Source organism: Scyliorhinus torazame, chromosome 8 (genome assembly GCF_047496885.1).
Source record: "Scyliorhinus torazame isolate Kashiwa2021f chromosome 8, sScyTor2.1, whole genome shotgun sequence".
NCBI lineage: Eukaryota > Metazoa > Chordata > Chondrichthyes > Carcharhiniformes > Scyliorhinidae > Scyliorhinus > Scyliorhinus torazame.
The window spans coordinates 168822868-168836009 of record NC_092714.1 but is presented as its reverse complement, the minus strand read 5'-3'; the positions used below and the strand labels follow the sequence as shown (position 1 = coordinate 168836009).

The 13142-nt window shown below is 45.4% G+C and overlaps 1 protein-coding gene across 4 annotated transcripts in view; it reads left to right on the top strand.

The window, feature by feature from the left end:
• The window catches only part of pcif1 (phosphorylated CTD interacting factor 1), a 295713-nt gene that overhangs the window by 25238 nt on the left and 257333 nt on the right, over positions 1–13142 (top strand). For all 4 annotated transcript variants that reach the window (XR_011948739.1, XM_072514490.1, XM_072514491.1 and 1 more), the window contains exons 2-3: positions 10368–10517; positions 12674–12798. Coding sequence is in view for 3 of the 4 variants with exons in the window: in XM_072514490.1 (XP_072370591.1) it covers positions 10368–10517; positions 12674–12798 (275 nt within the window). In the remaining variant the exon portion in view is untranslated. The remainder of the gene's footprint in view (positions 1–10367; positions 10518–12673; positions 12799–13142) is intronic.

The following is a 13142-nucleotide window of genomic DNA, read 5'->3' as shown; positions in this document are numbered from 1 at the left end:
TCCCCCAACAATGTCACAGGTTTCGATCTCATTGATCCTGAAGCAGGAAAAGGACCCAGAACAATGTGGGTCATACAGACCAATCTCCCTACTAAATGTTGACTCCAAATTGTTGGCCAAGATTTTGGCTTCGAGAATAGAGGATTATGTACCGGGGGTGATAGGGGAGGACCGGACGGATATGTCAAAGGCAGGCAGTTAACGGCCAACGTCAGGAGGCTCTTGAGTGTCATCATGATGCCCTCCGAGTGGGGGGGGGGAGGTGAGGTGAGGTGGAGGTAATGGCCACTAAGGACGCGGAGAAGGCCTTCGACTGGGTGGACTGGGATTATTTGTGGGAGGTCCTGCGGTTTGGATAAGGCTTTGGAGACTGGGTTCGATTGCTGTACCAGGCCCCGGTGGCGAGTGTGCGGACGTACCGGGTGAGTTCGGACTACTTTAGACTACACCAGGGGACAAGACAGGGATGTCCACTCTCCCCACTGTTGTTTGCCTTGGCTAGAGAGCCATTAGCGATGGCGCTGAGAACGTCAAAGGACTGGAAGAGGCTAGTTCGGGGGGGAGGAGCACAGGGTCTCGTTGTATGCGGACGACCTACTCCTGTATATTTCTGACCCGTTAGGGGGGGATGGGAGATTATGCGGATCTTAGAGGAATTTGACCGGTTCTCGGGGTATAAATATAATGGGGAAAAGTGAGGTTTTTGTGATCCAGGCGAGGGGGCAAGAGAGAAGGCTGGGGGAGTTGCCGTTTAAAGTGGTGGGAGGGAGTTTTCGATACTTGGGAATCCAGGTGGCAGGGGGATGGGAGCAGTTACATAAATTAAATCTGGCTTGGTTAGTTGAGCAAATGAAGGAAGACTTTCGGAGGTGGGACATGCTCCTGTTGAAACTGATGGGGAGGGTACAGACCGTAAAGGTGACGGTTCTCGCGAGACTTTTGTTTGTTTTCCAGTGTCTCCCTATTTCTATCCCGAAGGCCTTTTTTAAGCGGGTTAATGCGGTGATCTCTGGGTTTGTATGGGTGGGTAAAACCCCACATGTAAGGAAAGTGCTGTTGGAGCGGAGCTAGGGGTGGTGGAGGGTTGGCCTTGCCGAACTTCAGGAATTACTATTGGGTGGCAAATATAGCTATGATCAGGAAGTGGGTAGTTAGGGAGGGGTCGGTATGGGAGCGGGTAGAGGTGGCATTATGTAGGGGTACAAGTTTAGGAGCACTGGCGTCAGCACCTCTGCCGTTCTCGACGGCACGGTACTCCACAAGCCCTGTGGTGATGCCGGCTCTGAGAGTTTGGTGACAGTGGCGGATGGGAATGGAGGGAGCATTGGTCTGGGCTCCAATTTGTGGCAATCACCGGTTTGTGCCGAGGAGGTTGGATGGGAGTATTCGGAGGTGGCAGAGAGCAGGTATTGAGAGACTGGGAGATCTGTTTATTGATGGGAGCTTTCCTAGTTTGGAGGATCTGGAGGAGGAGTTCGAATTGCTGGGTGGGAATGGGTTTTGCTATCTGCAGGTGAGGGATTTTGTGCAAAGGCACTTTCTGCTTCTACCGCCACAGGGGATACAGAGCAAGGTAGTTTCAAAAACGGGAGTGGGGGAAGGGAAGGTCTCGGACATTTATAAAGGGCTCATGGAGTGGGAGGGAACCCAGATAGGGGAGGTAAAGCGTAAGTGGGAAGATGAGCTAGAGGCAGGTCTGTGGGAGGATGCTGTAGAGTCAACAAGTCTCAGCCTGCTACAATTCAAGGTGGTACACCGGGCACACATGACGGTGGCCTGGATGCGCAGGATTTTTGGGGTAGGGGACAGGTGTGTGAGATGTGCAGGAGGGCCCACAAATCATGTCCACAAGTTTTGGGCATTTCCGAAGCTTTGGGGATTCTGGCAGGGATTTGCGGATGTCATGTCCACGGTGCTAAAAACGAGGGTGGCGCCGAGTCCAGAGGTAGCGACCTTTGGTGTGTCGGAAGATCTGGGAGTCCAGGGCGCGAGAGAGGCTGACGTTTTGGCTTTTGCCTCCTTGGTAGCCCAGAGACGGGTCTTATTAGCAAACCCCCCAAAATCAGGGGTATAGGTTAACGACATGGCTGGGTTTCTCAGGCTTGAGAAAATTAAATTTGCCTTGAGAGGATCAGTGTTAGGGTTCGTCCAGGGGTGACAGCCGTTTATTGACTTCTTCGGGGAAAACTAAACTGTTATCAGATACAATAAGGAGGAGGGGGTTAGGGAATAAGTGGGGGCAGAGGGGATTAGTTTTGTTTAGTTCAATTTAGGCAGGAGCAGCAAGAGGAGTTGGAGGGACTTGGGAATTGTGTGTATAAGCTATGTTGGCAGGGTATGGTTGTTGGTTGGGGGGGGGTGTTAGCACTGAATTATGTTTACATTTGTATTTGTATCTTTTGTTGTTGTAAAACCATAAATGCCTTAATAAAATGTTTGTTTAAAAAAAAATCTCCAGACATTCAAGAACCACAAGTTACAGACATCTGTGCATGTATAAAATATGACTGCTTGCTTAAATTAAACTCCACATTAAAAAAAATGATAACAGTAATATCCTTTCAGTCAGATGCTAGTTACAGTTATCAGGACTAATCACTGCTAGTGGTAGAGGCCTTGAGTCTCCAACCTGGGTACAAGTTTTTGAAAATCAGGGTGCGACAGAGGATACAGTTCAGGGGATCAGCAGTGAGCAAGCAGGTGGTTTAGGGAGGCTGGAATTCGACTCAAATGAAGTGCGGCTTAAGTCAGACCAGCGGAGACCAATAGGTAATTATGTTACTAAACTGACCAACGTCAGTGTCTTTGCCTTTTCTAACCTGCCAGATTGCTGACACAGCATGTGACCAGTACTCCATTGGCTAAAGGGATATTCAAATGTGAAAAGGTTCTTTGAATGCTATTTTGACAGCTTCAGTGGCTATACCCATCTCAGCCACAGGGGTCCTGACTTCACTCAATCCGTGCCTGAAAAGGTGACGTATAGCAGGAAGACTTCAAAACAGTCAACACAACGGTAATTTCTGCTATTTTTCCAGTCCCCGATCCTGCCTCCAGCTGGGAAAATTCTACCCGAAGTGTAAGTTAACTGTATGACTTGCAAACCAAGAAATCGTTGAATTTAGAGAACGTTGAATGCTCAGAAAGATTCTGAAACCATCCGGTTTTGCTCAGGTGATTAGAACAATGCACCTCAGCTCTAATACTTAAAAAATAATGCTGCAATTTGTCTTTTAGCCGTTTCAGGCAGAAAAATCTTTTGCTTCTGTCACGGAGTCCAACTATCAGGATCTGCACCTTATGTGCATGTGTCTCTCAAGCCATAGTCTGGCCACCACTGTTATATAGCTTGAGAGGCACCATTCTGGATCAAACATGGGTCAAAACGAGGAGGCAGGTCTCCATGAACCAGATGGTCATGAACCCGGTGGGTTGGCATCATTCGGCACGACACTTATAGCCATCTAGCAACTCCTCAGATACTGAAACAATCTGCATCCGTATGTAACAAGACCTGCCCCCCCCCCCCCCCCCACCCAGAATCACCATCCTGTTCTGAAGCTAAACTGGATTAGCCATATAAACACTGGCTACAGGATCAGCTCAGAGGCTTTGAATCCTGGTGAGTAACTCACCACCTGACCCCCAAAGCCTGCCCACTATCTACAGCATAAGGCAAAGTCTGATGGAATATACGAACGTTTGAATTAGGAGCAGGAAGAGGCCCCTCGAGTCTGCTCCACCATTCAATAGGATCATGACTGATATGATTGTAATTGCCTGCCAACCCCCGATAACCTTTCACCCCCTTGCTTATCAAGAACCTATCTAGCTCTGCCTTCAACGACTCTACTTGTACTGCCTTTTGAGGAAGGGAGTTCCAAAGTTCTCCTTATCTCTGTCTTAAATGGGCGTCCCTAATTTTTTAAGCAGCCCCCTAGTCCTAGATTCTCCGACAAGAGGACACATTCTCTCCACATTCACCCTGTCAAGACCTCTCAGGATCTTATAATTACTTGCTGTACTGATTCATGCACCAGGACTGAAGCAAGACCTGGACAATATGCAGGTTGGGCTGACCATTTCCAACAAGAAAGAATGTAACCGTTGCCACTTAACATTCAATGGCATTAGCATCGCTGAATCTCCCATTGCCAACATCCTGGGGGAGGGGAGTTGCCATTGACCAGAAACTGAACTGAACTAGCCATATAAATATGTAGCTAAAAGAGCAGGTCAGAGGCAAGGAATTCTGTGGCAAGTAACTTGCCTCTTGACTCCCCAAAGTCTGTCCGTCATCTACAAGGCACAAGTTAGGAGTGATGGAACACACCACTTACCTGGATGAGTACAGCTCCAACAACACTCAAGAAACTCAACATCATCCAAAGCAAAGCAGCCCACTTGACTGGAACCGTTTCAGAAATATTCACTCCCTGCACCACCAATGCATGATGGAAGCTGTGTGTACCACCTACAAGATGCACTGCAGCTCCTTCGACAGCACCTTCCAAACCCACAACCTCTAACATGGAAAAATGAGGGCAACAGTTACATTAGTTACATGGGAACACCACCACCTGGAAGTTCCTCTCCAAGCCACTCACCATCTGGATTTGGAAATATTGCCGTTTCTTCACTGTTGCTGAGTTAAAATCCTGGAATTCGCTCCCTAACACCTACACCACATGGACTGCAACAGTTCAAGAAGGTTGTTCACCACCTCCTCGAGGGCTATTGGGGATGGACTATAAATGTTGACCCAGTCGGTGATGTCCCTATCTCATGAAAGAATAGAAAAAAAAGTTTGACCTAACCCTCGTACAAAGGGAACCATTCCCAGATTAATGGTCTAATGATCTTTAGTTGTAGGAAACTGCCCATTATGCTTTCTGTTTATGTCCTACGTATTCATTCTCTCAAATAGAGAATCAGAGTTGTCATCAGGGTTAAGATAACTACAGTGTTTATTTACCAATGCTTTTACAACCTGTATTAGGATTATCTGAGCAATAATACCAGAGGTATAGTAAGCATACCAAGCAATTTTCTCATACAGTATGCAAGCCCATTAAAGTGTCAATCTGACGTCTCTCTCCAGGAGAAAAGTAGTTGGAGCATTTTGACATCAGGCTCTCTTCCCCTTTTTATTGCTCCTTAGAAACTACCTCCCTCCAATTTTGTTTGCCGACTTGTGAAGTGCAGTGGGAAGTTCACTGCATTAAAAGGGCTATATAAATGCAAGTTCTTGTTGATCGTGACTCAAAATTGATCTCTTCCCAGCATCAAAAGTCTCCCTCTTTAAACACAGCCTCTCTGGAAGAATTCCATTTGCAACACAGTCCCTTCACATTTAATACAAATTATTCTGAAGCCATCACTGATCACTAATGAGGAATTTTGACACCTGCACAAAATTAAAGGACAGTTATATTTAATGAAAGCTTCTACCTCTAAATGTTTACATTTGCAACAATCATTCTTTCACAGTTTATCCCAACAACCAGATGGTTACTAGTTTAAAGAATGGATTAGCAGCCTTGAGGCCTATTTTACATTCCTCAGTCATGGAAGAATCAGTGCACTTTAAAAAAACAAAAGTTTATTGAAAATTTTAAATTATAAACAATATAATTCAAGTTACAGTGACAAAGAACATGATCATGAATAAACGATCAATAGCTTAACCCTCTAAACTAAACCCCTTAACAACAGACTGTGACCAGCTCTTTAAAAAAGGAAATTAATGGCTGCCATCTTAAGTAAAACCCTTCTATACCGAGCCTCTAATCGTGTACTTTACGTTCTCCAAATGTAAGAACGACATGGGGTTACCCAACCAAGCCGAGGCACTGGGCAGAGTAGGAGACCTCCACCCAAGCAGAATTAATGAGGGAAAGGCGAGGACGTCTGTCTTATCCCCTGTCTGCAGCACCGGTGAGTCTGATACCTTGAAATTGGCTACCAGTGGACATGGCTTCAGATCGACATTAAGTATCTCTGACATGGTACTGAAGAAAGAGACCCAAAAGCTTACTAACTTGGGGCAAGAGCAGAACAGATCAGTGTGGTTAGCCGGCCCCTGAGCACAGCACACCTGTCCTCCCCTGTGCACCACCTTGAATTGGATCAGACTAATCCGAGCACGTGAGGACGTGGAGTTGACCCCATGAAGGGCCTTGCTCAATACCTCATCATCCAGAATAGGCACTTTCCCATTTTGCCTTTACTTCATTCAACGGAGCCAACTCTGGCTGGAAAATGCACAAACTAATCCCTCACCAGACCTGGCCAAAGACAAAATCCTCCTCCAGGAGGAGGGTGGTGCCAAGGGGAAAGACGGAAAAGCTTTGGGCAGAAAATCGTGAATCTGAAAGTATCTGACAGATTGAAACCAGAAAGTTGAAACTTCTCCGACAGCTCCTCAAGCTGGCAAACTGTCTCTCCACAAATCGGTCTCCAAACTCTTCCTCGCCCATGACCTAAACGTAGAGTCCAAACCTGCTGGCAAAAGAACGGTGATTTTTGCAGATAGAGGCCAGCAAATACATGGAACTAAGTTTAAAATGCTGTCTGAACTTTTTCCAGATTCTCAGGGTGGACACCACTACCGGATTCTAGGAAAATTTTGCTGTAGGGAATGGCAGCAATGCTAAAACCCTTACAGGAACTCCTCCATTTGCCCTCGTATGAAGCCTGGATCACTGAACCACCCCAGTACCTTCTGAATATTGGCTGCCCAACAGTAAAATAATAAATTTGGTAAAAGTCTCCTGATTGTCTACCTCTCTGGAGAAAAGCCCTACGGACCCTTGGGGCCTTACCCGCCCAAATAAATTAGGACACTAATTTATTAATTTTGATAAAGTAGGACTTGGGGAGAAAAGTGGGGAGACATTGAAAAAGACATAAAAATCTCAGGAGCACATTTATCTTAATAGTCTGAAACCTGCCGATCAAGGACAGGGGGAGGTTATCCCACTTTTGTAAGTCAGATTTGACCCCATTAACCAGACTAGTCATAGAGGTTTACAGCATGAAAACAGGCCCTTCGGCCCAACTTGTTCATGCCGCCCAGTTTTTACCACTAACCCCATTTGCCCGCATTGGGGCCATATCCCTCAATACTTAGCTTTCCCATTCCCATATAACTGTTTAAATGCTTTTTAAAAGAAAAAATTATACCCGCCTCTACTGCTGCCTCTGGCTGCTCGTTCCAGACACTCACCACCGTCTGTGTGGAAAAAATTGCCCTTCTGGACCCTTTTGTATTTCTCCCCCCTCACCTCAAACATATGCCCTCTAGTTTTAGACTCCCCTACCTTTGGGGAAGGATGTTGACTATCTACCTTATCTATGCCATTCATTATTTTATAGACCACTATAAGATCAACCCTAAGCCTCCTACGCTCTAGGGAAAAAAGTCAAAGTCTATTCAGACTCCCCTTTATAACTCAAAACCATCAAGTCTCGGTAGCATCCTAGCAAATATTTGCTGCACTTTTTCTAGTTTAATTCAAGTTATCCTTTCTATAATAGGGTGACCAGAATCGTATACAGTATCCCAAGTGTGGCCTACTAATAATGTCTTGTACAACTTCAACAAGACATCCCAATTCCTGAATGTTCTGACCAATGAAGCCAAGCATTCCAAATGCCTCCTTCACCACCCTGTACACCTGTGACTCCACTTTCAAGGAGCTCTGAACTGTAATCCTAGATCTTTGTTTTGTAACTCTCCCCAGCACCCTACCATTAACTGAGTAGGTCCTGCCCCGAAACGATCTACCAAAATGCATCACCTCACGTTTATCTAAATTAAACTCCATCTGCCATTCATCAGCCCACTGGCCAATTGATCAAGATCCTGTTGCAATCCTAGATAACCATTTTCACTGTCCACTTACTAACCATGCCTCCTAAATTCTCATCCAAATCATTAATATAAATAACAAATAACAGTGGTCCCAGTGCTGATATAATTACTGTTATAGTATAATTTAATTTATTATAACGAGGCCCAATTTTGGACCACCTGCATTCCCAAATAATGAAAGCTCGATCTGACAAGGCAAAAAGGTAACATACCCAGATAGGCTCCCCTCCTTGGGGGGTTAACTGGGAAGTATTCGCTCTTATCGAAATTCGATTTATACCCAGAGAAGGAATGAAAGCTCCCAAGCAGCTTCATTATCTCATCCATAATGGATACTGGGTCCGTAATATAAAGAAGCAGATCATCCGGGTACAAGGACACCCTAGGCTCCACCCCTCCCCATTTATCCCCCTCCACTTATTGGATGATCTCGGCGTTATGGCAAGCAGTTCTCTTGCCCGAGCAAACAGGAGTGGAGACAATGGACATCCCTGCCCCTATTCAGCGGAAAGTAGCCAGAATTCAAAGCATTAACAACATCACCAATTCCAACCATCAACATGCCCATCCCCAATATCAGGAAAGTTCAATTGCACCAAGCCCAGCCATGCTTGTTTACAAAGGAATCCGTCCACATATCAACATGCCCATCCCCAATATCGAGAAAGTTCAATCACACCGTGCCCAGCCATGCTTGATTACAAAGGAATCCATCTTCCTTAGTGCAAAAAAAATTAATCTCTTCCTTCCAAAGCCACTCTTAGCCGCGCCAGGTACACCACCCCAAACTGGACTCTGCTTTTATACAGGGCAGCTTTGGCCTTGTTGAACGCCGTCCACTTCTTTGCCAGCTTCGCTCCCCCTTCGTGGTGTAACCTGATGGCGTGGCTTCCCATTTGTAGTTGTGATATTCCCTTGCCCATCTCAGGACCTGTTCTTTTTCGGGGTAGCTGTGAAACTTCGCGTACTGCTCAAGGTGGTGCATCGGGTTGAGGCTTGTTTCAAAGTGTCCGGTGGGTTTGGTCCAGCTCGGGAAGGGACGTGAATCTACCATCCCCCAGCATCTTCCCAAACATCTTGGCAAAATACTCTGTGGGAGTTGGGCCTCCCATCCTTTTGTAAGGGCCACGAAGAATCCAGCACGAGTTTTAAGGATACAAAGTAATAACATTTATTTACTATAACATATATACATAACAGTAGCAGTAACTTCCCTTGCTACATACTCCTTCCTCCTGGTTCCTGAACTGGCCAGCTTATTTATACTAGGAGTTTACTAGTGGTTTCTCCGCCCCCCTCATTGGGGAAGCTCATACTCCCACAGGATTGTGGGATAGTCATTAGTCCCCAGCCAATGGTAGGTAGGCAGTTTATAACACATCCCCTCTGGGAGCCCTGCAATTTGGATATTTTGCCTCCTGGAACAATCTTCGACGCTTTATTCACATTGGCCATCAGAAACATCTCTGCTTCCAGAGGGGCAATTTGGTCGCTAATAATAATAATCTTTATTGTCACATGTAGGCTTACATTAATACTGCAATGAAGTTACTGTAAAAAGCCCCGAGTCGACACATTTCGGTGCCTGTTCTGGTACACATAGGGAGAATTCAGAATGTCCAATTCACCTAACAGCACATCTTTGGGGACTTCTGGGAGGAGACCGGAGCACCCGGGGGAGACCCACACAGACATGAGGAGAACTTGCAGACTCCGCACAGTCAGTGACCCAAGTCGGGAATCAAACCTGGGACCCTGGCGCTGTGAAACAACAGTGCTAACCACTATGCTACCGTGCCGCCCACTATGACTCGGCAGGGCCACGTCCATGCCTCATGCCTTGTATGATGTCTGTGCTTTTGCGATCTCATTGGCCCTCTCCCAATTCCAAACGAATGGGAGCCAAGACCTCTTCCATTGATTTGCGGAGGCCCCCCCCCTCCCCCCCCTCAGACACAACCTGCCAGTGTTTGGCATATTCTGTCGCTAGTAAGCATCTCAGTTGTTGGTAATTTGGCTGAAGTTGCATTTTTTTGCACCGATGAACCACGAAAAGGCCTCTGACTCAGTATTTTTTTCTTTTTTAAATTTAGTGTACCCAATTATTTTTTTCCAATTAAGAGGCAATTTAGCATGGCCAATCCACCTCGTGCATGCCTTCCCCCTACATCATGCCACCGGATGTCCGTTGGTAGGATGCATGCACAACCATCAGGAGATCCTTTCAATTTTCTTCACAGCTACCAAGCTGTGTACAATCTTAGTAGTATTATCAGTCGGTTGTAAGATGTAAGGCCTGTGTCATCAAGTGCTGGACATTTGCATCTTTTAGATTACATAGAATGAATGTTTGATCAGCTTGATTGTCTTCGGATTTAATAGATTTTACAAGCATAAAAATGGATCAATCAAATTCCAAGTCAAATAGGATGATAATTGGCTGCTTTGAGCAATGTATGATGTGGATTGACTTTTGTTTTTGCCCTTTTAGTTTGCAGGACAGATGCAAAAGAAATGGCGAGTGAAAACCACAGCGGTCTGCAAGCGGACCCAGCAGTTATTGTCCAGTCAGCAGCGACAGCTAACAAGGGACAGCCCTCATCACCAAAGCCTATAAAACCAGTGGCACAGGATCTGCCAGGTGAGAACTGGGCCCCTCATTAATTTTTGATTCTGCTATTTTTCTGCTGTAGCTCTAATCTATCCATATGTTCATTGGTTGGTACACCTTCCAATCGTTCTGTGGATACACATCCATTTGTAAATTTGTAACAAATTTGGATGCAACATAGGATAGAGATTCTGATGAAATGGTCATTGACCTGAAACATTAACTCTGTTTCACTCTCCACAGATGCTTGACTATTGTGTATTTCCAGCATTTTCTGTTTTTATTTCAGACCATCCACCCTATTTTTCTCTTGTATGAGGGTGGAGCTAGCTAACCAATTCTATATTTGGGCATAGTTGCTACATAAACTGTAGCTTCTCTATTCACATGTAGGAAGCACAAGAACTGGCAGGTTTAGTAATTTGTGGCATTTGTCTACAGTTATTTTATACTTTTATATCTGTCCCCAACTTATGTGATAGCGGTTTGTTGGTTGTAATTAACTAAAAATGTATATGAAAGACGAGGGCGGCATGTGGTGCAGTGGGACTACGGCGCTGAGGATCCGGGTTCAAATCCCGGCCCTGGGTCACTGTCCGTGTGGAGTTTGCACGTTCTCCCCAGATCTGTGTGGGTTTCACCCCCACAACCCAAAGATGTGCAGGTTAGGTGGATTGGCCGTACTAAATTGCCCATAGTCTTCAAATAAAAAGGTTAGGTGGGGTTACTGGGTTATGGGGATAGGGTGGAGGTGTGGTCGTAGGTGGGTTGGTCTTTCTGGTGTGGCCTCAATGGGCCAAATGGCCTCCTGCACTGTAAATTCTATGTCTATGCTGTATAAATCCAAATTATCAAAGGCTGTTGGAAGGTCTCTGAGGAGATGTTTGGAAATGGTGTCAGTGTGTTTTAAGACCAATTGCAGAAAGTGTGTTAGGGAGTTGGAATTGGTTTTGATGAATTGCTGGCTGCCTAGACATAATCAGCAAGGTGTAAGTGCTGGTAGGTTCTTAAGTGCAGGTTTAAGAGGGATATTTGAGTTGCTGTATATCTGCTAAAGATGGGTTATTGGGAAGCAGCCAGTTCCCTAGTAGGCTCTATCACAAGCTGCTCGAAAAAAACATCTCTTACAAACTTCCACAAATTCCTTTTCTTGGGATCCACAACCTGATTTTTCCAGTCCACCTGCATATTGAAGTCCCCCATGATTATTGTAATATTGCCTTTTTTACATGTCTTTTCTGTCTCCTGATTTATTTTCTGACCCACATCCTGACTACTACTAAGGGGCCTGTACATAACTCCCATCAGGGTCTTTTTACCTTTGCGATTCCTCAACTCTACCCACAGAGATTCTATGCCTTCTGATCCTATATCGCTCCTTGCTATCGATTTAACTTCATTCCTTATTAACAATGCAACCCCGCCCCCTTTGCCCATCTGCCTGTCCTTTCGATAGGACATATATCCTTGCATATTTAGATCCCAGCCCTTGCAGCCATGTCTCTGTGATGCCCACAACATCGTACCGGCCAATTTCGATGTGCACAACAAGCGCATTTACCTTGTTCCATATACTGCGCGTATTTAGGTACAACACCCTCAATCCTGCATTGACCACCTCCCTTTTCACACTCTCCTAAGTCACTGTACCCTGTACTGTGGCCCTTTTTGATTTTTGACTATAGCTTCTCTGCCTTACACTTTCCCCCTTACTGCTTTTTGTTTCTGACCCCGTTTTACTTCCCTCCGACTTCCTGAATCGGTTCCCATCCCACTACCACATTAGTTTAAACGCTCCCCAACAGCACCAGCAACCTCTCCTGGAAAAATCAAAACACTAAACTATGCTCACATTTTACTGAAGGTTCCTTCATGAGATGCTGGAGCAACATGTGCTAAAGGGGACTTTTAAGTCTACCAACGGTGATAGAATCTTTTAGTCCGTTCTGTTTATTCTGAATTACTGACGACTGGGTTATCAGTCTTCTAGTGGGGAGATGAGTCTCATTCCCTCAAAACAACTAACCTAATGGAGCCATGTTGCCGTGCCACAATTCTGACAGTTGTGATTAAGACCAATTTCACCAGACTGTCATCTGGTGATGTTCATGTGTCACTGACAGAATGTGCATGTCTTTGTTAAATTTATTTAAACCAAAGCAGAGTTTTGTTGTGATTATTTTCAGATGAGCTGGTTCAGGCAGGATGGTCAAAGTGTTGGAGTAGGAGGGAAAACAGGCCATATTACTTCAACAAATTCACCAACCAATCTCTCTGGGAGATGCCTGTTTTTGGACAGCATGATATCATTGTGAGTAACCGAACTTGCTCTAACTACCCTGCAGGTTTTGCATCTGGCAGTCAAACTAATTATCTCTTCCTACTTTGCTTCAAACTATCTACAGTGGGTAGTGCTAATGCAAAAAGTATTCTCTTTTCAGTGAGTGTGGGATCAGACACATTCTCTAGCTGTGTGTGTCAGAAAACCATCTCCCAGTCATTTGTAAAAACTGGGAATTGGTATAGAGCCAGCCATGGCTCAGTTAGTAACACACTTGCCTTGAGTCACGAGGTTCCAGGTAAAGTCCCACTCTAGGGCTTGGGTATCAAACATCAAGGTTAACACTTCACTCCAGTACTGAGGCAGTGTTTCAC